The sequence below is a fragment of the Triticum aestivum genome, chromosome 3D (assembly GCF_018294505.1).
Source record: "Triticum aestivum cultivar Chinese Spring chromosome 3D, IWGSC CS RefSeq v2.1, whole genome shotgun sequence".
Lineage (NCBI taxonomy): Eukaryota > Viridiplantae > Streptophyta > Magnoliopsida > Poales > Poaceae > Triticum > Triticum aestivum.
The window spans coordinates 478577304-478603468 of NC_057802.1; the positions used below are offsets into that span (position 1 = coordinate 478577304).

Genomic DNA, 26165 nt, shown 5'->3' on the forward strand with positions numbered 1-26165 from the left:
GATAAAAGTATTAACAAGAGATATGTTGACATTAATTACCAAAATCACCCAGGGAGCACTTGTGCTTTCATCGTGGCTGAAATAAGTGTGTCTTTGAGCAATCGAGGCACCTGTGGGTATCAAGTTGGATCCTCCCTCTTGTCTCTAGAATCCTTTTTGATCCTGTGATACTTATTGTTCTGTCCTTGGATGGTCATTCTTGTTGAATGATAACCAGGGCAGCTCCACTGTATAAACAGATTGATCTGGTGAAAGAGATGATGGGGGTACATTATATGATCGAGGAAAGGCGAATCTGAGCCCACTATGCATTGAACCCTGAACCCTTTTTATTTGTATTTAAAGGTGTTGCTTATTTATGCTCCAGTGTTTATAGCCGTCTTATGTAAAGATTTCTTCTCTCTCATACCTTTGATCTTTAATTGTTTGTTGTTGGTCCTTGATCTAATCTGGTTAAGAGTAAGTTGCACTTTGTTATTCTGGGATAAGTGATGGTTTGACAATGCTATTGGTTCTTCATGAGGAGTTCAATGGAGGATTTCTGATATTATTTTATTGTTAACGAGTCATGCGAGTAAGCTTTCTTGCAGGTACCCACACTTCTCTCTCCCTCCTGATTAGCCTGATCTCTTTTCTATACTTGTCTACAAGTTGTTTGTCTACAAGCTGTGAGTTACATATGCTAGATGCTTGATGATAGCCATGGCAGGTTCTTTTCCTGGGGGCATAATGTGCCATGGCAGGTTCTTTTCCCGGGGGCATCGAGTTAGTTTGCCAATAAAGGATAGCCAATGATCCATTCTTTAAAAATAACATAATTAGATGCCCTATTCGGCTAGATGCTTGATGTTTCTCTTCAATCGTAAAATTATGCTAGATGCTTGATGTTTCTCTTTAATCAGAAAATAGCGTATAACAAACATTTCTAAGAAATTCTTATCAATGAGAAATCTAAGGGATATACTGAACCTCAAGATCTATTCTGGACCTAACGCATTTAGAAACTTGTATTGCTGTCAAAGGAACCTAAAGAATTATTTGCGGCTACACACGTCAAGATCCTTTCTCATAACTCTGACGCGTTTAGAAACTTGCATTGCTGTCAAAGGAACCTAAAGGATTATTTGCGGCTACATGTCAGGACCCTTTCTCATAACTCTGACATAATTACCACAATATTTTATGGGGGGATGGGAGGATATCTGTTGCAGGATGAGCTTGTTATCAAAATGACTACTTGAAGTGGTTCTGAACTAACTGAATAGAGCTTGCTTGACCTTTAATGATACATGCTTCAAAATAATAATTATTGTTGTAATGTAGAAGGTAAAAGGGAATAAAATGATCTCTTCCAAATGCTTCAGAATACATGCTTCAGAACACTGATTATTAGCTATAACGTCTCTCTTTGCTTTGTTGAATATCTCTTCACATTGATGCAGAAGTTGTGCCAAAATGGATACTCGAGCTCATGAATGTTGAGAAACTCACTAGGGAAAATGTTGCAAGTCACCTACAGGCAAGCCACTTAATTTACTTTCTTGTAGTTATTAGTAAATTAGTACCATGTGCATTCCATACCTGCCTAGCGTTATCTGTATTGCAGCCAGCACCTAGGCATTCAGAGATAGTAGTTCACAGAAAAACTTATAACGAAGAGATTATTTTTGTTGTACGTGTCTCTAGGCATTGTATATCCTTGAACTTATATTAAGTTCTTCAATGCAATTGATAGATGGTTTACTAACATATAATATATGCTGACTGATTAACAGTATTAAAATTGATATGAAATAAAACTGCTACCTGATTAACCTGGAACAAATGTACTTTCAATCTCCGTAGTAAGGCTGAAGTTTGAAAAAACACAATTATGTTTTCACTGGTAAACACTGCAGTTTCATGAACAAATCCTGAAACAAGTAAATGAGTAATCTAGTAAGAACTGGATAGGAGGGGCACTTTTCTGCAGCACTTCTCTAAATCAGTTGTTTGTTTGTCTGAAGTTATTTCAGACCTGAGAACTTGGGGCTGTTTAGAGTTAGATATTTTGTAAAAGCTTGTCGTGCTACTGTACTAATGACAAGTCACAAATGATTGTTAGATATTTAGATGGATCTGGTTGAGTTAACTGCTATAACACTAACTCTAAGTAGCATTATTCCAAGTGAATGTTCGCCGAGCATCATTGCCTTGGTCAAAAATGTTTTGTCTTCTTATGAACTGATAAAGTCAAAAAGAATGTGTGTTGCTGTTGTGCTCACTGCCCAGAATAAGAATCCAGCCATAGTGGGGTGATCACAAATATGAGTTGGGACAGAGAAATCTCCCTTAGTCCCTTGTATTTCCTCTTATGCGACTGGTCGATAAAGTGAAATGCAAAAGCAAAGGATAGTGGCTAGCTACCACACACAGCAGTATGTAATAAATACTACTACCTCTGTCTCAAAATATAAGACGTTTTCATAGACAGTTCTTATATTTTGAGACGGAGGTAGTAGTCAGTATCTTGGCCCTCCTCTGCTTGCTTGTGTTTGTGGCCATGCAGCATAGTCTTTAAAGGCGTGCAGCAGGAATAGTCTTCTGAAAGATATTGGCGAGCTGCCCACTGGTTGCTTATTTTCCTTGATGTTTTAGTGACTACTGGTAGCAATCGTCGGTGCCATCTCTTTAGCTCGGTACCATTACAATCTTGAAGATGAGTTTTTGTCATACAATGGAAGATGGATTTATAATAGAATTGAATGTGCATTTGGCCATTTAGCATTTACTGCCTTGAAGGGTTACGCATAATACTTTTCTCTATCCACATTGTTTATATTGTTTGGTCTATATTTCGTGCACAGAGTGACTTGGTTGTTTGCCGCATTCATAGTACAAGTTTGCATGATTAGGTCACTGTACAACTGTAGGGCAGTCAGTAATTTTTTCTCTGTCCATGCCTCTTATGGACGACCCCCTCGCTAGCTCCTTGATGTTTGGCCTACCCCAGTGAGATCTGTGACATGTTCATGGCGTTGATGCGGAGAAGCTCAACGACAATGGAATATCCCTCTCCATTTTGACATCAGACAAGGTGGTATTAATCTTTTATGTGTAAGTATCTACTACACATACTGTCTTTCCTATGCGTTCTTCTTTTCCATATGTACTGCCTCACCTACTGTCAAATGTTTGTGCTGGGTTGCTGATTTTTTTGGTGTGGAGTTTGCTTATTTTGGGTTCTTTGTTGTGTTGGTAGGATGTTTGCCGTGAGTTGTTCCTTTGGTACTATCTGTAGGAAGCAGAGCCAAGCGAGGTTCTTATATCTGAGCATATTAATCTCATGCATTAGTTTAGTAAGCTATGGGGTTGCAGGCTTAAACTTGAAATTATCTTGCAATGTATTAGACTATACCCTGGAACCTAGGCACAACCATCTATATACATTGTTCTATCTAGCACATTGGGATCCCCTGATTAACAAGCCCATGATGGCTATGAGCATTTTTTTTATATTCTCTGTGATGGAAGTATCAGTTTGCCTGCCCTTCATTGCACTCATTGGATAATTTTCTGCTTTTAAATTGTTATGACCTTTGATCCATATAACTATAAGTGAATGTTCCATCTTTTCAGTTTGTGTGTGTGTGTTCTGATCCATTTTCTACACCTCGACATACAGATCAGCATGTGTGTGTGTTGCGGCTTGGGAGGGACAAAAGAGGAGGTCGCCTTGAAATTATGGAAGAGCAAGGGAGGCCGGAAGAGTGCATCGCTACACGGCTGCCCTGTTTCTCCTTGCCGCTGCCGACTCACCTTCGTGCGATGCTATCTCTAGGCACGTGTCTATCGCGAACGAAGAACAGTTAGTGAGCTTCTCAGTATGGTAGCTAGCTAGCCATTTACAGTATTTGCTTAATCTGCTGATGTGTGTTGTTTGTACTTCCTTCCTGGTCTCCTAACTAATCAGCATAGGTATTTATTAGTATTTTGTGCTAAAATGTAATTAGTGCCCAACAAACTCTGTTTTCTGTTTCCGCCGTTTTCCCTTTGGACCTTCAACATTCCTGAGACATAGTTGTGCCGGGATGTAGTCAAGGTACCAAATGATTGTATTTGTGGCTTGGTTTCTATTTTTCAGAAAGGCACAAATAGGATCAACTCTTATCTAATTAAATTTTAATCACTTCACATATACATGCTTATTGTCTGCTAATGGTATGTATTGTCACATCCTTTTACTTCCCTATTTATATTTAACCCAACATACAGTTCACCTACCGCTTGCCCTCTTGTACACTACAGTAAGTACATAGTCATGTACGGAGTATATATCATATAAATGAGAGGGGTAATATATTGTGGGCACTTTAAGACGGGCAGTTTAATATCAAAATACATGGCCCTGTATATCATATAAATATGTTGCTTTGATTCAGCAATTGAAGACTAGAGGAAAATACGCTCAAACAAATCCCTCTTTAATTCTCAGTGCTTAGGAGAACCATGGCCGCCGCCACAAAAATATGAACGAATAAGGTTGACGGCCAGTTACTTAAGCTCCTACTATTATGCTTTCACTAATAATCATGCCACTCCAATCAAATGTTTCTTGCAGTGAAATGGCAGACAAGTTAAGAGAGCTCTTTGAAACTGAAAATAACCAAAAGTGGGTGCCTCTCTTTCCTCCTTTGAGATTTCTATGCAGGTCTAAATTCTATTCTTGCACCTTGCTTCCCAAGTGTCGCTTTATGTTACAGAAGATGATAAAAAAGTCTTTGCTACTACAAGCAGCTTTTTGGGCCTTCGGAGGATAATTTCGTGTCCTTGGATGAGGCGAGGATTGAGGATGTTCCTCAACTTGCTGCAGAAGAGAATGATATTTTGACCGCCCCATTTTCGAAGGAAGAGATGTTTGAAGCTATTTCACAGATGAAGAATAATAAAGCTCCGGGGCCGGATGGATTTCCGGCGGAGTTTTATAAAAAATGCTGGCATATTATTAAAGAGGATTTGATTCCGATGTTCCATGATTTATTCTCTGGACAGCTTCAGTTGTTTCATCTGAATTTTGGAACAATAACTTTGCTTCCTAAGAAAACAGAGGCTGTGAGAATTGAGCAGTTCAGGCCGATCTGTCTTCTTAACGTAAGTTTCAAAATTTTCACCAAGGTTGGGACTGACAGACTCACGCAGATTGCGCACTCTGTGGTGCAGCAGCCCCAAACTGCTTTCATGCCCGACAGAAACATCCTAGAAGGGGTTGTAGTCCTCCATGGAACGCTCCACGAAATCCACACGAAAAAACTGAACGGGGTTGTTTTCAAAGTGGATTTCGAAAAAGCGTACGATAAAGTCAAATGGCCATTTCTTCAATAGGCCTTGCGTATGAAAGGTTTTGATCAGGCCTGGAGACACCAGGTAGAATCCTTCACGCAAAAAGGGAGTGTTGGAATTAAAGTGAATGACGACATAGGTCACTACTTCCAAACACATAAGGGTCTGAGACAAGGAGATCCGATGTCACCTATTCTGTTCAACATTGTAGTCAACATGTTGACGATTCTAATAGAAAGGGCAAAGGATGCTGGTCAAGTAGGTGGCCTGGTACCTCATCTAGTTGATGGAGGTGTGTCTATCCTACAGTACGCCGATGACACTATCATCTTTATGGAGCATGACTTGGCAAAAGCGAGAAACATGAAGCTGGTGTTATGCTTATTCGAACAATTGACCGGGTTAAAGATTAACTTCCACAAAAGCGAATTGTTCTGTTTTGGAAGAGCCAATGAGAAACAAGATGCGTATAAAAAATTGTTCGGGTGTGGATTGGGGGCCTTACCTTTCACGTATTTGAGTATACCAATTCACCATCGTAAGCTAACGAACAGAGAATGGAAGAGCATTGAGGATCGATTTGAGAAGAAACTAAGCTGCTGGAAGGGCAAGCTGATGTCATACGGGGGCCGATTAATTCTTATTAATTCGATTCTCACGAGTATGCCTATGTTTCTCTTGTCTTTTTTTGAGGTACCAGTTGGAGTTCGGAAAAGACTAGATTTCTATCGTTCTCGCTTCTTCTGGCAAAGTGATGATCTGAAGAGAAAATATAGACTCGCTAAATGGGATATTATGTGTCGACCGAAAGACCAAGGGGGTCTAGGTATCGAAATTTTTGAGGTGAAGAACAGATGTCTTCTCAGCAAGTGGTTGTATAAGCTATCAGTAGAGACGGAGGCCACTTGGGCACAGATTCTGCGTAATAAGTACCTTCACTCCAAAACTTTGTCCCAGGTGACAGTGAGGCCGACGGATTCGCCTTTTTGGAAAGGAATCATGAGAGTTAAATCAGTTTTTTTCAATAGGACAAAGTTTGTTGTCGGTAATGGTACCTCTACGAGATTCTGGGAGGATACATGGCTAGGGGACGCACCCCTCGCGCTTCAATATCCTTCTCTCTATAGCATTGTTCAACGGAGAGACGCATCTGTTGCGACAGTACTTCAGTCCACGCCTCTCAATATTCACTTCAGGAGAACGCTAGCCGGAAACGGTTGGGAAGTTTGGCTCCATCTTGTGAGACGACTGATGGATGTTCAGCTCTCTCAACGTCCCGATCAGTTGTGCTGGAAGCTAACTAGGAATGGAGAGTTTACGGTTAAATCCATGTATCTGGATGTTATCAACTCTATCTCTATTCCTAGTTCAAAACATGTTTGGCATGTCAAAGTATCTTTGAGAGTTAAAGTGTTTATGTGGTTTGTACACAAACAAGTCATTTTAACTAAGGACAACTTGGCAAAACGCAACTGGATTGGATCTACTAGATGTAGTTTTTGTGATCGGGATGAGTCCATCAAACACCTCTTTCTTGATTGCCTGCTGGCAAAAAAATTATGGCGGACAGTTCACATAGCCTTTAATATTACTCCTCCGAATGATATCAACACGTTATTTGGGACGTGGCTTGACGGGATAGATTCCGCAACGGCGAAACATATTCGTGTAGGAGTATATGCTTTATTATGGGTAGTTTGGAACTACGGAAATGACTTGGTCTTTAACAGAACAACAAATACTCATTTTTTGCAGGTTATCTTCCGAGCCACTGTGTTGATCCGTATGTGGTCGCTACTCACTCCGACGGAGGCCAGGGAGCGTTTGGTTACTGGATCTATCCGATGGGAGATGGTAGCATGGGCTATTTTCAACCGGTTTGGATGGCGGTCATGTAATAGGATAGGCAATTAGTTTTCCTATCTTTATTTTTCCAGCCAGTTGTGGCTTAACTTTTACTTTTCTGCTCTGTGTGAGCATCTTTTTTCTTTTGTTTGAGACCTCAAGACCTCTATCGAAATTATTTGCTTTTTAATAAATTTGGTCGTATGCATCTCTCTGATGCAGAGGCCGGGGATCTCCCCCTTTTCTAAAAAAATATTATTTCATGTCCCTTTAGAACTCTAGCAATATTTTCAAGTGCTTGATAGTAACTTTATGAACCAAGGAAAGTGTGAGTGTTGTGCTATAATTTCAAGTTCCTGGTAGTAACTTTATGAATCAGACTCTAATTGCAATGAAAGCACCTTATGGTATAGCTCTAAAGTCCCAGGTCTTGACGAGTTAAATAGTAGTAACGATATGTTTGTTATGTCTAGGACTTACGATGGATGTTGCATTTTCTTAATGAAGCCTTTTCACTTGCCCATGCAGGTGATTATCTTTCGAGATATATAGGATTGCTCTAAGAAGCTCTATGGGTCCCGAGTGTCGGAAAGATGTGTAGTTTATAGGTAAGTTGCAAGTGAATATGGGAGACCCTTATTTCTTACCTCATTTTTACCACATTTTTATCTTTTGAGATTGGTACTCATATCATGCTTAAAGTTCAAGCCTTTTCCACCTAAACCATACCTATTGTTACATGATTAATTAAAACTTGGTTCTTGAGGTTTACTTAGATGGACCGAAAAAATAGTACAATTTTATCCATAATGTATTCCATTGCACCTATTAATTGTACGTCTAGATACATCCATTCCTCCGACAAGTATTTCCGAATGGAGGGAGTACTTTTTTGGCCTTTATTTGCATTTTACCCTCAAATAGATTGGACATGACTTGATATGAGTCATAAGTCATCATTGATTGCATAGGAGTAGGCCGGGGTAACAGTGTCCAATACCACACCCTTATCAAGTTGGTTACATGTGCTTGTTACATTCATTTCATATGTATCTCCTTCTATTCTGTTCTACGATTCCTTTTGCTTATAATTTCTTATTGTAGTGGCAAATTTTAATTGTTTGGGTTGTTGCTGCTACAAAAATATATTGCTATCTTTTAGTTCTGTTACTTTAGTCTCTCTCTCTCTCTCTCTCTCTCTCTCTCTCTCTCTCTCTCTCTCTCTGATTTCATAATAATATGAACTTATGAACTTCTATTATGCTGCAAGATTAGAGAGACTCCTTCTCATTACTTGGAGGATGCATGGATGGGAGAGATTATGGGATGAGGACTGAATTATGTGTAGCTATGATATCTTCTAATTTTGGTCATATGTATCTTACAAGAATTCCAGTATATATTTTGGTCATCTCTATCATAATAAGGATGCACCTTGAAATATTACAGCTTTCAAGCCCATCATGTTGGAATTTTGTGTAGTTTCTTTTGATAGAAATATTTAGTTTGTTGTGTAATTCTAATGGACGATTATGGACAAGGCCTGTAGATATGATGGGTGCTCTTATTCCTTCGACTCATTGTCCGTAGATAATAGTAGATGAATGATTGATCATGGCTTTCTTTTGGTATGTCTACATCTCCTATTAAGGATGTACCACTTGCTTCTAATGGACTTTGACGCTTTGGATCCTTTTGTTTTTGCGAACCTTTGGAATATAAACCATATTTTTACCGGGTTGGATATGGCTAGGGCAGATGGGCTTTTGCTCTCTTATGTTCCTGCTCATATTGCTGAAGTCAATGTTAGCTAATTAACTTCTGTAATCATTTGATTGTAGTAGATGCTGCCTTGCTTCTAGGACGGGTTAGCTTTTACAGTCTCATGACCGTGTTGAACTCGATGATGTTACTTTTTTGGTAGAGTGAATGTTTCTTTTTACTCCTGAATCCGATAATCGGTTGTCCTGTTACATGTGCTAAACTTGCATTCATACTAATACATCATGTCGTTTGATCTTTCATAGCTTGACCATATCGTTGAGACCGGCACCCTCGCGCCAAGGCGTGTTGCCGATCTAGTAAGAAACAGAGCCCATGCGTGCTAGCGCATAGCAATGTCCGGTTGCTCCGAAGAGAACGACAAACTACAAAGGAATGATCCCTTGAATCCTCGGTTAATTTAGGATTAGTTTGACCTAGTCACTTGTATTGTTTCTCCTACTTAAAAGCCATTTGAAGACTTCCGTTTCGGTTTTGCCGGCACTTTTCCATCGATAGTTCTTGGAAATTGTCACAGCGAAGCTAATGTTCATTTTTTATACATAATCACATTAATATTAGTAATAAAGTGTCAGGTAAAGTACAATACTTACTTATAAAATAGTTACTATCTAATTTAGGTCCTCTCAACACTCCACCTTTTATATAGGTGTTAAGTCTTCTACGTAGACAAAAAAAACTGATGTGGCAAATTATTTAAGAGAAAAGAGATGAGGGTGGTGATCCCAAAAAGAAACAAGCTAAGCGCGTGAACCTAGACAAAACATTCAAATGAAGGAAGCTCACCAATATATGAAGAGCTTTAGTTGCTAAATCATTAAATGAAACAATTTTAGCTACCATAAGCTAAGCACTTATACATTGGGAAGTATAGTTGCTAAGCTATTTAATGTGCTTAGCACCTCATCTAAGCACCGATGCATTGACAGCAGCCTCATGAACAAAATTATACTCGAGTGTGCACCATGTTTCCTTCTCATTCTTCCTTGTTAAATAAAGATACGGCTATCATCACAACATAAATATACAGTATCATCAGTAGTAATGAGCAACGGTCCAACATTCCTTGTACCTCCCGCCACACCGAGGAGGAGCTCACCATGGAGCTCGTCCTCTACGCAACGTGCATCCTTCTTGTCGTCTCTTCTCTGTACGTTCTCCGCCACTTCGCCGACTCCCGCCGCAACCTGCCGCCGGGTCCCCCCTCGTGGCCTCTCATCGGAAACCTCCTCGACCTCGGCGCCCTGCCGCACCGCTCCCTCGCGCGCCTCGCCGAGCGCCACGGCCCGCTCATGACGCTCCGCCTCGGCGCCCTCACCACCGTCATCGCCTCCACCGCGGACACCGCCCGCGACGTCCTCCAGCGCCACGACGCCGCCTTCTCTGCGCGCTCCGTGCCCGACGCCGTCCGCGCGTGCGCCTACGACAGCCTCTCCATGGGCTGGCTCCCGCCGAGCAGCCCCCACTGGCGCGCCCTCCGCAAGCTGTGCTCGGGGGAGCTCTTCGCGCCGCACCGCCTGGACGCGCACCAGTCCATCCGCCGCGAGAAGGTGCAGCAGCTCGTGTCCCATGTCGACCGGCTGTCGCGAGAGGGCGCGCCCGTGGACATCAGCCTCGTCGTGTTCACCACTGCGCTCAACCTGCTCTCCTGCACCATATTCTCAGCCGACATCGCCGACCTCGACGACATAGGAGGATCGGGGCAGTTCATGGCCGTGATCTCAGAGTCCCTACAAGTCGCTGGCCAGCCCAACTTGTCGGACTTCTTCCCTGCGCTCGCGCCTCTCGACCCGCAGCGGCTGAGGAAGCGCCTCGCCGTGGGGTTCAAGCGGCTGCATGCCATATTAGACGAGCAGATCGAGCGGCGCATGCGGGAGCGCACCGCCGGGGAGCCGCCCAAGAATGACTTCATGGACGTGCTGCTCGACTACCGCGGCCTGGAGGATGGCCGGGGACTCGATCGGGAAATGCTGCGCGCATTACTTATGGTATCTACACTATTTTCTCTTATGGCAAATTAATCCCCACGTTATCTTATGGGAATCCTCTCGTTTGTTTGACCCAGGATTTGTTTATCGCTGGAAGTGATACAAGTGCAGCAACGTTTGAGTGGGCAATGGCTGAGCTGCTACAAAATCCGTCGTCCATGGCGAAAGCTCGTGAAGAACTCGCACAAGTGATAGGCTCCAGATCAGAAATCGAGGAATCGGACATTGGCCAACTCAAGTACCTCCAGGCCATCGTGAAAGAGGTGTTTCGCCTCCATCCTCCTGCTCCGCTCTTGTTACCTCGCCAAGCCGAAGCGACGACGGAGCTACGGGGCTACATGGTGCCCAAGGGCGCACGTGTGATGTTGAATGTCTGGGCGATTGGCAGGGACGGCGAGCTTTGGTCTGAACCAGAGAGGTTCATGCCGGAGAGGTTCTTGGGGAAAGACATGGATTACCGAGGCCGGGATTTTGAGCTCCTTCCGTTTGGTTCTGGCCGACGGATCTGCCCCGGGATGCCGCTGGCCGTGCGCATGGTCCATTTGATGCTTGCAACACTGTTGTACCGGTTTGAATGGAAACTTCCAAAAGAAGTGGAGGAAAATGGGGTGGACATGGGGGAGAAGTTTGGAATAGTGCTAGCATTGGCCACCCCTCTCCAGGCATTAGCTGAACCAGTTTAACTCAAACAATTGCTATTGGTATTGGTATTTCTAGTACTTTGTCTTCCATGGAGCGTGGCGTACATAGACTCATAGAACCAAGGACCAACACCTTCAGCCAATCTGCTACTCCCTCCCTCTCGTATCTCTACTCTTATAAAAAACAGAGTTGGTGATGATGGTGTGCCCGCCATCCTGCAATATAGGCCGTCCGATTTATATCTGGCGGATAGGAAGGAAACTATGGCAATTTTGCAAAAAGATACCCACACCCCTCTCCACATTTGCAAATAAGGCCTTCCCTCGTTCATCTTTTTCTCCCATAAAATAAACTACTCATACAAATGCATCTTGATGTTCCATGCAACACATGGGCATCTTGCTAGTAATATAACAATGTTTTTGACAGTAGTGTAGTCTCAAAAACGCTTTTATATTATGGGACGGAGGGAGTAGTTCTCATCTTCTCATTCGCACCAGAATAACTATGACGTCTCAACTAGTGCAAGCTGCTAGACAATAAATTTAGTCTTAAATATTGATTGCTCTTCCGACTCTCGTGCATTACCACCTTCTTTAGAAAGTCTAGACGGACGATATTCACATTTTAGTGGGTCGTATCATAGACCAGTATTATTGTATGATACCACTTTAATTACCTTTTTTTTTGAATGAGAGGGGTCTAGCAGGACCCAAAGTTGCATTAATATTGAAACAGTGTTACATGACAATTTACAAAAGGACTTGAAATTGAACCTAAATAACAAATTGGTCCCTAACTTTTACAAAGATGGCCCAGCAACTAGATGGAAAACCCTATAGGGTCTCTAGCACATTCCTCACGTATGTAACCTCGTCTGCTCGTCGTAGGCGGGGTCGGAACCACTTAGGACGATAAAGCCTCCATGACACCTCATGGCAGAATCTGTAGTGAAGATGCACTGTCCCCCTTTTAGTTCCTTTGTCAGGACTCTGGGAGTAATAAGAATGGCGGCCCTTCAACTAGTGGAACCGATGGTGTGGTGGAGCAGACGATATCCAAGTGGCGTGGTTGGCGTTGTAGCCACTCCCAAGCAACCACTAGGGTTGAGCACACACATGACTTGGACCTCCAACTCTCCCCTACTTCAATTCCACCACCACGGTGACCATAGAAGCAAGAGATGGAGCAAAGCACCTCCATGAAAGGATCAAAGAGGTCCACTAGAGGGGGGTGAATAGAAGACTATCAAAATTTATCATCTCTTAACAAATTTGGGGTAAAGCGGATAAAGTAAGTTCTCTAGTTGTGCACTCTATGGTGAGAACAACCTATATGATGCAACAAGCTAGCTCACAACAAGTAAAGCTAAAGCAACAAGCTAACTAGCGAGCAACACAAGTAAGGTACGAAAAGGATAAACCAAAAGCTCGGAGACGAAGAAGTATTTCGAAGTACACACTCTTTGCGAGTGCTAATCTATGTTGGAGAGGTGTGGGGGCCAAGGCTTCCTGAACGCCACCAAGTGTCTCACCCTAATCTCACTCAGAGTTACGCCCAATGGATGAGCCTCATATCACTCGTGGATGGACTTGTAGACGCCCAACCAACCATTATAAACTTCTTCGAAGCACACCGTAAAAAGTGTTGTGCTATTTTCCAAACAATGTGCATCTGAGTGTAGCGTAGACATCAGAAATTCGGATGGTGCACATGAGAAGAATTACCCAGGTCCAGGCCCTCAGATTGAGGTAATGCCCTACTCTTGCTTGTTTGTATTGATGATCTAGCCTCATGTGAGAACTCGGATTTGTAACTACAAGGGTTCATCGTAAGATCACATATGGGTTTTGCCTTAGATAATGGATGAGTCCAATTTCTTACCACCTTTTATCTTTTGTTTTGTGTCGTAGTCGTGGGTTTTGTCGGAATTTTATCACGCGCATACCTCTTTTTTATGTTTTCACGAGGATCCCAACCACAATGAGTTTGAGGCATTAGGAGGAAAGGCAAAGAATATGGGGTAAAATCACATTAATTTATGTGATAGGGACCTACCATATGAAATGACAATCCAATAGAAGGAAAACCGACCGCAAAGGAGGATCCAGAGAAAAGACGTCGTCTGGTACAAGTATGAGTGCTCGTACCATCTGCCGCAGCCTCCCCCTGGTGAACTATATTACCCTCGCGCCATCGGATTGGGGCTATGACATATAGAGGGACCAAAAACTCCACCAGATCGAAGAACCCTAGTCCCGGGAAGGGATCCAGAGGGGGGGTCGTCAAGAAGGGCTCCGCCATGTCGTCACCTCATTCAAGGAGACTCTGGCATCAACCATCATCATCACCACCCCATCTCCACCTATTTGTAATATTGAACCCTAGTGGATTCTTGCGCGTATTACTTTGATGTTCGTTCTTGATTAGTTAGCTACATGATGTTAGTTGTTTCTATGTCTGGGCAGTTCCCTAATTCTCGGGGATATGGAGGAACCCTGTAATAGTTAGCTATTAAATGATGATAGGATATGAAATCCCCATTTCCATATTTGAGTTAATAACCTTCATGAATGTTATGTAAGGGGCCCCACTCATCTTTTTGCCTTGAATGGCCATGGAGTGTATTATTGTTGTTGTAAAGGTAGAGATGTGGAGGTAAAGAGATGGCAGTAATAACCTCTCATCATTCCCTTTGCATTTGATAAAGGATCAATGAAACTAACCATTGCCTGCTTCCAGGGGGTTACCATTAATTATCGTTGTCGACTTGTCGTAACCTGAATGTGGGGAGGAACGATAGTGGTGTATTTGATACGGAAACTATGCATGTAGCCATATGTTGTACCAAGCTCTGCCCACTATAAACATCAAAATAGGCTTGTGTTACGGCATGTCTCTCTCTTAGTGAGTTTGGTGTTGATGACAATGCGCTTTGTGGAATAATTTTGTGCATTGAGCATTTCAGATATTCATATATGGCACAAGACGGCTTATTTCCCCTCGGATAAAGAAAGAGCAAAGACGGGTTTTACGGTGTTACTTTTAGTTTGATTTGAGTCGTAGGAAATCCATACTATTAAGAGGTGGTCCGTATTGGAAGGTATGGGTGGAATCAACACGTACACAAACTATCTGCACCCACATTCCCTTCCCCAACCTTGGAGCAATTCATCTGTTGTGCTTCAGTCTTACTTGTAGAGGCCAAGCGGTAGCACCGCTGGTACCCACGGTAGTACCGCTTATGCGGTACTTCCGCTGGTTTGTACTGTGTCTACTATCATTGGGTTCTTGTTAGGTTTCAAGGAATTCACGGTAGTACCGCCTGCACCTGGCGGTACTACTGCTTGCGCGGTACTTTTGCGGATGTGCCGTGGGCACTACCGCGGGTTTCTCTGTTATCCCGCCAGTAATTCATGGTAGTAACATTGCTGTTAAATGGTAGTACCGCTTATGCGATACTTTGGCTCTGGTGCCACGGGAACTACCGTGGGATTCTTTGTATGCCCATCGGCAATTCGTAGTATTGCCGCTTACTGTAGCCAGTAGTACCGCTCCGGCAGAACTGTTGTGCTGGTATCACGCTGGTACTCAATAGGACTCAGTGGATCTACCACACTTAGTGATAGTACTTCTCCTCGGAGCAGTAGTGCCGCTTGTGCACCACTTAGTGCATAATGGTTGATTTTTGTCCCTCACTATATAAAGGGGTCTTCTTCCCCAAGAAGACCTACCTCTCCTTTCCCCTTTACTCCGTTGTTGCCCAAAGCTTAAACTCGCCTGATCTCCGTCCATAGCCATCAAAATTTATTGATTCTCTAGGGTTTGGAGGAGAAGGCCTTGATATATACTTTCATCGAGAGATATTTGATTCCCCCTACTATCCCTTGTGGATCTTGTTACTCTTGGGTGTTTGGGCACCCTAGACGGAATAAGTCACCTCGGAACCATATTACATTGTGGTGAAGCTTTGTGGTCGTGTTGGGATCCTCCAATTAAGTTGCGGAGAGAGCCCCAACCTTGTTTGTAAAGGACCGATCGCCGCTTTCAAGGGCACCACTAGTGGAATCACAGCATCTTGCATTGTGTGAGGGCGTGAGGAGAATACGGTGATCCTAATGACTTATTGGGGAGCATTGTGCCTCCACACCACGATAAAGGAGACATACCTTCCCCCAAAGGAGGGAACTTATGTAACACATCTTCGTCTTCATCGACTCCACTTGCGGTTACATCTTACCTTTACTTTGTGCAAGCTTATATTGTGTTCCTATCTTGTGTTTGCATTTGTTGTCGTTGATGTGCTTTCATAAAGTTTGTCCACCAAGTTGCATATCTAGAAAACCTATTTTTCATTTCAAGCCTTAATTTGTTAAAATAAATTAAAAAAATAGTCGCCTATTCACCCTCCTCTTTTTTTGAAAAGGAGGATTACCACCGGCCTCTGCATCGAGCGATGCATACAACCAACTTTATTGCATTATTCAACAAGGTCTTACAAAATAAATACATACGTCAACCCAAAGCCACCTTCTTGATGAAAACTATCGCCCTACATACAAGATTGACGATGTGCCCTGACAGCGCGCCACGCACACCAAGAAATTCGATGGCCTCACCAAGCCGCCCGCTTGCTTGCTGGGAGCACCAACCGGTCTAGAAAACCCTTCAATGCACTAATCTTGACAGAACCTCTGCCGTTGATGCCACCACGACGCCAAACAGCGCCCGCCTCCTGCACGCGCCCATCGAACGGTATCCAGCGCCAAGACCCCACCGCACCTTGCCTCCAAGACTCGTTATCATACTGTAGATGGCACGCCACTCACCTTGGTCACCGCATGAAGCAAACAGAGACCTACGCCCAGCCACCAAGCCAAACACTTGTCCCTCCAGCCGGCGTACAACCCCAAAGATGATGCCTCCATAGGGGTGACGATGCAGGAACCTCGCCGTTATCCTATCCGGAAAGCCCGAATCTTGGGTTTCCCCATGGCACACGGGGAACACAAATTGCCGTACAATGCCTCCAACGAGGTAATGACGCTCGCGGGCGTCGCCGTTGACTGTTCTGGCCGAGGCCGAACCAAGCTTTTGTTGGAAAATACGCACACATCCTTGCCTGGAACACCAGATCGACCTCCTCCGCCATCCAACACACCCATGGGTCATGCCTGCCGCTGGGAAACCGCACCACTGGAGCCGCACCACCGGCCGGAGGTGCCTCTCCGCCTGGGTGAGCCATTCACGGAGGGCCCCTCACCGCTGCACCGCCGACGCCGGACGACGCACACGTCGAGGACACCCACGCAGATCTGCACCATAACTGCATCCTAGAGATGCGGCGGATGAAGGCCCTGGCGCCACCATCGTCCCCGCCTGGGCTTTGCCCAGTGGAGCTCCGGGAAGCCCTTGATCAGATCGGGAGGGAGGGGATCGGGAGGAAGGAGATCAAGAGGAAGGGGTGAGGAGAGGGGTGGCGGCGACTCAAGGCGGGAGGAGATCGTGAGCCCAGGTTGATCTCACCCCAAGAAGATCGGGAGCCTCGGTTATATATAGTACTCCCTCAATTTTTGTACACAAAGCCACAAACTCATATTACAGGTGCTAAGATAAAATTTAATGTCTACTCTACAAGCTAGGCTTTCTTTGGTTTACCGGGATATTTCATACACTTTATGCAAAATCCTTCAATACTCATGCATGTGTTTTTCTCTCGTGCCCCCCCCCCCCCCCCCAGAAGCCAACTCACTCACACCTCTCAAGAGATAAACAATAATCCTAGACCTACGAATAGCTACGAACGTTTTTACGTAAAGTTCCAACTAACTAACTCTCTCCCCCTGGTTTCAGAGAGGGTGGGTCTCTTTCTCCCCCACCTCCAATCAAAAACCGCCATGCTGTTCATTACGTTCATTACGTAGCTATTATTTCGTATTTGTAGCATTACTCGAAGAAAAATAGCAAGCGAACAGTAGACTGAGCGGAGCGAGGAAGTAGCAAGCATAATTATCACTGCATGCAGTATTAAACATGCTTGCTTGTACGAGAAAACCTCATTAACTTTTGCCTCATTTTGTGTTAGCGGCCTTCTGTATAGATGCAATATATATTTTTCATAGTGGTGGTGGCCTTGTATAAGTAAATAGAGAGGGTATAATTTCTACTATAGTCGACCATACCAGTCCTTTTAATTGGTATCAAAACCTCGTCTCTTTATTAAGGGCTTTACCACCTAAAGAGTATGGTTGACGAAGGGATTAGAGATGATGAAAACCCGACACGACCATGGTCACCCGAGATGTCTTAAGTGAGGCTATGGCCTCACTTAAAACATCAATGGTGGACGAGGTCCAATCCATGTTAAAGAAATTTTGGCTAATCTCTTTGCGGTGATGTCGTGGATGTTGTGGACGACTCGTAATAAAATGATGATTGAGAGGGTCTTCCCACGGCAGGCTTCTGATTCGTTCTTCAAATTTCTTACTTTCTTGCAACACTGGCACCCGCTTTCTAGACTGCGTGACTGTGATCGGCTTGGGCTCATGCTGGATGCGCTGCTGGCTACCGCGCGTCGCGTATCCTCTTCGTAGGGTTGCCTCCTCGACTTCCACTTGGTGACTTTTTTCTCTCCTTTTATGCTTTTTGAGTGTTATTGTATTGTTGCCCCGGTCGTCTTATTTGCTATAACTCTTGGAACATTGTTGTATGGATATTTGTTTGATCTATAAAGCGAGGTGATAGCCTATTTCGAAATAAAGAGTATACCCGAGTGTAATTTCATTTACTACATTTTTTTACCTTGATTAAGTATTTAAAATAAAGAATGAGCGTTTATGTCATTGGTTTACTGTGCTAGTTGTATCTAGAAGACGAAACAAAGTCAATCAGACGAAGAAGCTGCCCTGTGAATAAAAAAGTCACTGTGTGGGCGCATGTCCGGTTGTTCCGAAGACAACGAAGGAATCAACCGGTGAACTTGGACCCGGATACCTTCTAGCAAGATTCAAACAATCTACAGTAGAATAATGTATACAGCGGTGACGTTTCCACATGAGTATTATACATCTTCGGGCGCTGATCCTCGGCTCATTTAGGATTAGCAGTTTGTCTAGTCACTCACATTACTCAAGCACAAAATTAGAGGGTGTTTGTTTCCAAGGACTTATTGGTTTAGAGACTTAAAAAAGTCCCTATAAGTCCCATCTAAACCAAACAGGAGGGACTTATAGGGACTTAAAGTGGGCATTTGGGACTTATGAAATAAGACTCTCAAGGAGAGTCTTATAGGGACTTATAGTTGTAATATGGTCTTTTAGTCCATGTTAAGTCCAGGAACCAAACAGATAGGGACTTTTTAGGGACTTGAGACATATAAGTTCGGACTGAAAAAAGTCCTAGGACTTATGAACCAAACAGGGCCTTACACTCAACTGTGCACCATGAACAGGTTGTGAGGTCCAACGTCCTTTGTACCTCCCGTCTCACCATGGAGCTCTTCCTCTACGCAACGTACGCCCTCCTCCTCGTCTTCTCTCTGTACGTCCTCCGCCACTTCGCCGGCGCCCGCCGCAACCTGCCGCCGGGTCCCCCATCATGGCCTCTCATCGGAAACCTCCTCGACCTCGGCGCCCAGCCGCACCGCTCCCTCGCGCGCCTCGCGGAGCGCCACGGCCCGCTCATGACGCTCCGCCTCGGCGCCCTCACCACCGTGATCGCCTCCACCGCGGACACCGCCCGCGACGTCCTCCAGCGCCACGACGCCGCCTTCTCCGCGCGCTCCGTGTCCGACGCCGCCCGCGCGTGCGCCTACGACAGCCTCTCCATGGGCTGGCTCCCGCCCAGCAGCCCCCACTGGCGCGCCCTCCGCAAGCTCTGCTCGGGGGAGCTCTTCGCGCCGCACCGCCTCGACGCGCACCAGTCCATCCGCCGCGAGAAGGTGCAGCAGCTCGTGTCCCACGTCGCCCGGCTGTCGCGGGAGGGCGCGGCCGTGGACGTCAGCCGCGTCGTTTTCACCACCGCGCTGAACCTGCTCTCCTGCACCATATTCTCAGCCGACATCGCCGACCTCGACGACAGAGAAGGAACGGGGCAGTTCAGGGCCGTGATCGCGAGCTTCACGGAGGTCGTCGGCCTGCCCAACCTGTCGGACTTCTTCCCTGCTGTCGCGCCGCTCGACCCACAGCGGCTGAGGAAGCGCCTCGCCGCGGTGTTCATGCGGCTGCATGCCATATTCGATGAGCAGATCGAGAGGCGCATGCGGCAGCGCACCGCCGGCGAGCCGCCCAAGGATGATTTCCTGGACGTGTTGCTGGACTACCGCGGCCTGGAGGATGGCCGGGGACTCGATCGGGAGATGCTGCGCGCACTACTTGCGGTATTTTCTATCGCTTTTAGTAATTCTCGATGGACTGATAAGTCACTTAACATTGACACTGTCATGCCTAAAGTTGCACTGCTTGAAGTTTGCAATTACAGTCAAATGCTAGTGCAATTCTTGATTTATACTCCCTCTATATCAAAATATACAACGTTTTCATGGGAGCAGTTTAGAACTTTAGATATAGTGTAAGTGTGCGTAACTTTGACATGATAATGGATTCATGGTTATAGATGTTGATCTAAAGACATAGAAAGTGGCTGGGTTTTTTTTTAAGAAAGGGGGGACAACTTATAGATTGAAGGTTCCTTGCTCTGGCTAATTCGCAGTACGGACCAAGAACGTTTCCTGAAATTATACACAGTTAAGCTAAAATTTCACTATCTGAGGTTGTGTAATGTTTGTGTAATTTAACATTTCATGGTTTATACATCAAGTGACAAGGAATGACTAGATGAGGATTGTGAATGTTGATTTAAGAATTCAAATATGTGATGTGACTGCCATTAAGAAAAAAATCAGTCAATTTACAAATAGATGATCTTTTCTTAAACAACATGGGATCACTAGATGAGGATTGCGAATGTTGATTTAAGAATTCAAATATGTGATGTGACTGCCATTAAGAAAAAATTCAGTCAATTTACAAATAGATGATCTTTTTCTTAAACAACATGGGATGACTAGATGAGGATTGTGAATGTTGATTTAAGAATTCAAATATGTGATGTGATTGCCATTAAGAAAAAATTCAGTCAATTTACAAATAGATGATCTTTTCTTAAACAACATGGGATGACTAGATGCGGATTGTGAATATCAAATTAAAGGTTTAGACATATGATGTGACTGCATTAAGAAAAAAAAAGCAGGCAATCTGGAAATAGATGATCTAATCTTTTATACACAGTGTGCTCCTTAACGATCTAAGGGCTCTTGTCAGCCTTCTAAAACATGTGCATGTTTCGTTATGAATACTCCGGTTTTGATTATTTTCCCCATTTTACTTTGGCGTCCGTTGGTTTGTCCTGGGTTATCTTCATCGAAAGCGGCCCGGGCCCCGCATGGAACGTTCAAGAAAGAGGGGGGGAGGGGCAAATAATCAAAGTGATGAGTACAATGGACCAAATATCCAAAATTCCCTCCGGCTACCCAATAAGTATCACAGGGAAATATATCATATTCCCCACAAAAATAATAATATCACATTACCATTTCTTATACTCATGTTTTCATGCAGGATTTGTTTATAGCTGGAAGTGATACAAGTGCAACAACCTTTGAGTGGGCAATGGCTGAGCTGCTACAAAACCCATCAGCCATGGCAAAAACTCGTGAAGAACTTGCACAAGTGATTGGCTCCAAATCAGAAATCGAGGAATCAGACATTTGCCGACTCGAGTACCTCCAGGCTGTGGTGAAAGAAGTGTTCCGCCTTCACCCTCCCGCTCCATTCTTGATACCCCGCCAAGCCGAAGCGACCACACAGGTAAAGGGTTACACTGTGCCAAAGGACGCGCGCGTGATGGTGAACGTCTGGGCGATTGGCCGAGACAACGAGTTGTGGTCTGAACCAGAGAGGTTCTTGCCGGAGAGGTTCTTGGGGAAAGACATGGATTACCGAGGCCGAGATTTTGAGCTCCTTCCATTTGGTTCCGGCCGACGAATCTGCCCAGGGATGCCGTTGGCTGTGCGCATGGTGCATCTGATGCTTGCGACACTGTTGTATCGGTTTGAGTGGAGACTTACAAGAGAAGCGGAGGAGAATGGAGTGGACATGCGGGAGAAGTTTGGGATAGTGCTAGCATTAGCCACCCCTCTCCAGGCCATAGGTGAACCGGTTTAACTCAAATGGTGCTATTGTTGTTGGTATTTCAGGTACTTTGTTTTCCGTGGAGCGTGAGTACATGAACCGAGAGAACCAAGGAGCAACACCTCCAGCCAATCTGCTACTTCCTTTATTCTCGTTCACACACCAAATAACAATGGTGTCCCAGTCAATGCAAGCTGCTAGAAAATTATTCCAACCTTAAATACAACTTGCTCTCATGGATCCAATGCATTATCATCTTTAGAAGGAACAGACAACCGATTTTCAAACATCTCACAGTGGATAGTATCATAGACCACTATTATAATGCATGATACTACTTTTTCTTTGCAAAGGGGTCTACCAGGCCTGAAGATACGTTAATATTAAAATAGTGGTACACGACAATTTACAAAACAACAAAAAGACTTGTAATTAAACCTATATAACAAACTGACCCCTAACTTTTACATAAAGGAGCCAATAACTAGATCGAAAAGCAATCGGGTCCCTAGCGCTTCCTCATGGATGTAACCTCTTTCGCTCGTCGTCGTCGAGGACGGCACCACCTAGGACGAGAAAGCATCCATGACACCTCGTCGCAGACTCCACGGTGAAGATGCATTGCCTCCCTTTTGGTCCCTTGGCTGGGACTTCAGGAGTCAAAAGAATGGCCATCCTTCAAGATTCGATGGTTTGTTGGAGCCGACCGATAGCCAAGCGTCGTGGTTGGCGTCGTAGCCACAAACAACCAAGCAGCCACTGGGGTTGAGCAAAAACCCGGCTTGGCCCTCCGGCTCTCCCCTGCTTCAACCAGAAAATGTTTCAATAACTTTATCCCATCTAAATTCATTCCATTTTTCTGAAGGTGTGACAAGCTCTATTAAACTCAAATGATAGCTACCTCATGGACCAGTTCAGCTAGAAGAGAATTAGGCGGACACCACCCCACATAATTACACATAGTTAAGCTAAAATTTCATTATCTGAGGTTGTGTACTGTTTGTGTAATTTAACTTTAATTCATGGTTTGTACATCAAGTGACAAGGAATGGCTAGATGCGGATTGTGAATGTTGATTTAAGAATCTAGACATGTGATGTGACTACCATTAAGAAAGTAAATAGTCAATTTACACGATAGATGATCTCTTCTTAAGTGACATGTGATGACTGGATGAGGAATTGTGAATGATGAATTGAAAGTTTAGGCATGTGATGTGACTGCATTAAGGAAAAAATCAGGCAATCTGCAAATAGATGATCTCAGCGTCTATACCCAATGTGCTCCTTAACGAGTTAAAGGCTCTTCTCAGTCTTCCAAAACATGTGCATGTTCGGATATGAATACTCATGTTTTGATTATATTCTCCATTTTACTTGGTCGTTTGTTAATTTTGCCCTTGGTTAATGGACTGCATGGAAGGTTCGGGGGGGTAATCAAAGTGATGAGTAAAATGGACCAAATGACCAACAAAAAAGTAGCCCAGAAAATATATCCCACCCCCCATAAAAAGAAAGAATATATCACATTACTATTTTTAGACTCGATTAATCCCCTCATTTTTATCAAGCAGGATTTGTTTATAGCTGGAAGCGATACAAGTGCAACAACCTTCGAGTGGGCAATGGCTGAGTTGCTACAAAACCCATCAGCCATGGCGAAAGCTCGTGAACAACTAGCGCAGGTGATTGGCTCCAAATCAGAAATCGAGGAATCGAACATTGGCCAGCTCGAGTACATCCAGGCCATTGTGAAAGAGGTGTTCCGCTTGCACCTTCCCGCTCCATTCCTTATACCCCGCCAAGCCGAAGCGACCACGGAGCTAAGAGGTTACATAGTGCCCAAGGACGCGCGCGTGATGGTGAACGTCTGGGCGATTGGCCGAGACAGCAAGTTGTATCGGTTTGAACCAGAGAGGTTCTTGCCGGAGAGGTTCTTGAGGAAAGACATGGATTACCGAGGCTGAGCTTTTGAGCTCCTTTTGTTTGTTTCTGGCAGACGGATCTGCCCGGTGATGCCGCTAGCTGTGCGCATGGTGCATCTAATGCTTGCGGCACTGCTGTATCGGTTTGAGTGGAGGCTTCCAAGAGAAGTGGAGGAAAATGGGGTGGACATGGGGGAGAACTTTGGGATTCTGCTAGCATTGGCCACCCCTCTCCAGGCCATAGCTGAAACAATGTAACTCAAACGGCTATTGGCATTCCGGTACTTTGAATTCCATGGAGCATGGAGTCCCTGCACTGAGAGAATCGAGAACCAACATCTTCAACCAATCCACTACTTCCTTTCTCTTGTTGCCACATTAGAATAACTATGATGTCTCAATTAGTGCAGGTTGCTAGACAATAATTTCAATCTTAAATACCTGCTCTTTTGACAATAGTGCATTATCATCTTTAGAAGGCCTAGATGGACGATATTCAAACATTTCACAGTGGATAGTATCATAGGCCAGTATTATAATGCATTATACCACTTTAATTGCTACTCCTGTTTGAACGAGGGAGGGGTCTAGTAGGACCTAAATATGTGTTAATATTGAAACAATGGTACACAATAGTATACAAAAGGACTCCGAGTTAAACCTAAATAACAAACATGCCCCAAATTTTACATAGTGGGCCTAACAACTAGTGGAAAACGCAATCGGGCCCCTCGCATCTTACTCACGGATGTAATCTCGTCCACTCGTTATCGCCGGGGACGGCACGACGAGGTCTCCATGACACCTAGTCGCAGGCTCCATAGTGAAGATGTAGTGCCTCCCTTTTAGTTTCTTGGTCGGGACTCCGGGAACATGAAGAATGGTTGTCCTTTTACCATTAGATTCAATGGTGTGATGAAGCCGTATGGCAGCCAATCGTCATGGTTAGCACCGTAGCCACTCCAAAGCAGCTACTATTTTTTAGAGGAATTACCACATGTTCATTATTAAACAAATAAATTACAATGAGTACATATGTGGTCACTTCATGAGACGAACAGAGGGCCTGGTGTCTTGGAGATTCATAGGTCCAATCTAACCATCCCCCATCGTCGATTACCACCGTCACCATGGCACCACAAGAGAAAGACGTGAGCAACCTTCACACAAGATATGGAAGAACTCCATTACAGACCACGCTGCTATGTAGATCGATTAAACAGCCCGCCGGAGGCGACGAAACCGAGTCTTATGGCACGTCGACCGGGGATCATCCTCAAGTCTGCCAGATCCCGATGGCGGCGTCTTCATCCAAAGTGATCGAAGAAGAATAACATCGCTGCAAGCCGCCATCCGCACACCATGCTTCAAGACACACGCATACTTTGCACTAGCCGAAGTTGTCGCCCGAGAAGACGCCAAACACCAGCCACCACAACCTAACATCGCCAAACCCAAAGTCCAACAAGACATAGAGGCTACCTGCTTTCCGACGCTGCCGATTGAAGCATCAACAGAATGAAGAAGTAGAGCCAATTTATTACAATGCGGCCTTGATTCCACTACCAATGCAACACCTGCGAGAAAAAAACTAAGCCTATCCTATCTAGTTGCCAAAGCGAAGTTGCCAGGGTCCCCAGCCCATCGGGCCGCCGGAGTGGCAGCCGAAGGGGCCGAGGACCCGCAGCCACGCTCGCAAAGAAAGGAGGCAGAGAAGGTTGAGCAGAAACCGGACTTGGACCTCCGGTTCTCCCCTGCTTCATCAGCCAAAAAATGTTGGAAAAAAATTGGGTGCAGACCGGCTGCAAAACTCCTCCCATGCATACTCGATTCGATCTGCCACCACCTGTCCTACTGATGCATCGCACGGCTTCCGCGCGCGTCCCCTGTAACGCTCCTTTCTTCGGCTCATTCCGTCCCTCTCGGCGCTTCCGCTCGGCTCGATCAGTACGCTGCTACGTCGGCTCAAGAAACAGAATGCGATCCCAATCTTGTTCCACGTTCAGCAGACAACCAAATCCGAGCGATGCCGGTGGAGCGAGATGGCGGCGACAGCGGACCAGGAGGCATCGTGGACACCTATGCCCACGACTCTACAAGTGGTGCACGTCCGTGGGAGAGCTACTCGACTTGTCGGCTTCAGAAGACTCAGATCAGATTGGCAGCCGCCGTGGCGACCGAAGTTGGACATGGAGGTGCCCTTGCTGGCACACGGTGTGCAACGCCCACTCAGCGAGTACGTGTGTGCATGGCGCCAGCATGCTCTCCTGGCCGTGAGTGTTGGTGTCAAAACCGGCAGATCTCGGGTAGGGAGTCCCGAACTATGCGTCTAAGGTCGATGGTAACAGGAGACAAGGGACACAATGTTTACCCAGGTTCGGGCCCTCTCTATGGAGGTAATACCCTACTTCCTGCTTGATTGATCTTGATGAATATGAGTATTACAAGAGTTGATCTACCATGAGATCGTAA

The 26165-nt window shown here is 44.8% G+C and overlaps 2 protein-coding genes across 4 annotated transcripts; both read left to right on the top strand.

Annotated features, from left to right (window-relative positions):
* The first annotated feature begins 10046 nt into the window (after positions 1-10046).
* LOC123074997 (geraniol 8-hydroxylase-like) lies at positions 10047-11617 on the top strand. Its single transcript, XM_044497697.1, has 2 exons — positions 10047-10934; positions 11012-11617. The coding sequence occupies exons 1-2, from the start codon at positions 10047-10049 to the stop codon at positions 11615-11617; spliced, it is 1494 nt and encodes a 497-aa protein (XP_044353632.1).
* A 7433-nt stretch (positions 11618-19050) lies between these two features.
* Positions 19051-24042, top strand: LOC123079811 (geraniol 8-hydroxylase-like). Of its 3 annotated transcripts, none has more exons than XM_044502626.1 (3): positions 19051-19953; positions 21197-21445; positions 23343-24042. In XM_044502626.1, the coding sequence occupies exons 1-3, from the start codon at positions 19066-19068 to the stop codon at positions 23733-23735; spliced, it is 1530 nt and encodes a 509-aa protein (XP_044358561.1). In that variant the 5' UTR covers positions 19051-19065; the 3' UTR covers positions 23736-24042. The 3 variants fall into 3 exon arrangements, with proteins under 3 accessions (XP_044358561.1, XP_044358560.1, XP_044358562.1); XM_044502625.1 differs by having other exon boundaries at positions 21197-21788; positions 23343-23540; XM_044502627.1 differs by having other exon boundaries at positions 21197-21834; positions 23343-23475.
* The last annotated feature ends 2123 nt before the right edge of the window (positions 24043-26165 follow it).

Excerpts from the sequence above, each read along its gene's own strand:
- LOC123074997 (XM_044497697.1), top strand. The coding sequence starts at position 10,047 with ATGGAGCTCGTCCTCTACGCAACGTGCATCCTTCTTGTCGTCTCTTCT. Across the intron at positions 10,935-11,011 it reads TGCTGCGCGCATTACTTATG|GATTTGTTTATCGCTGGAAG; the intron begins GTATCTACACTA and ends TGTTTGACCCAG.
- LOC123079811 (XM_044502625.1), top strand. The coding sequence starts at position 19,066 with ATGGAGCTCTTCCTCTACGCAACGTACGCCCTCCTCCTCGTCTTCTCT. Across the intron at positions 19,954-21,196 it reads TGCTGCGCGCACTACTTGCG|GATTTGTTTATAGCTGGAAG; the intron begins GTATTTTCTATC and ends GTTTTCATGCAG. Across the intron at positions 21,789-23,342 it reads CACCCCTCTCCAGGCCATAG|GATTTGTTTATAGCTGGAAG; the intron begins GTGAACCGGTTT and ends TTTATCAAGCAG.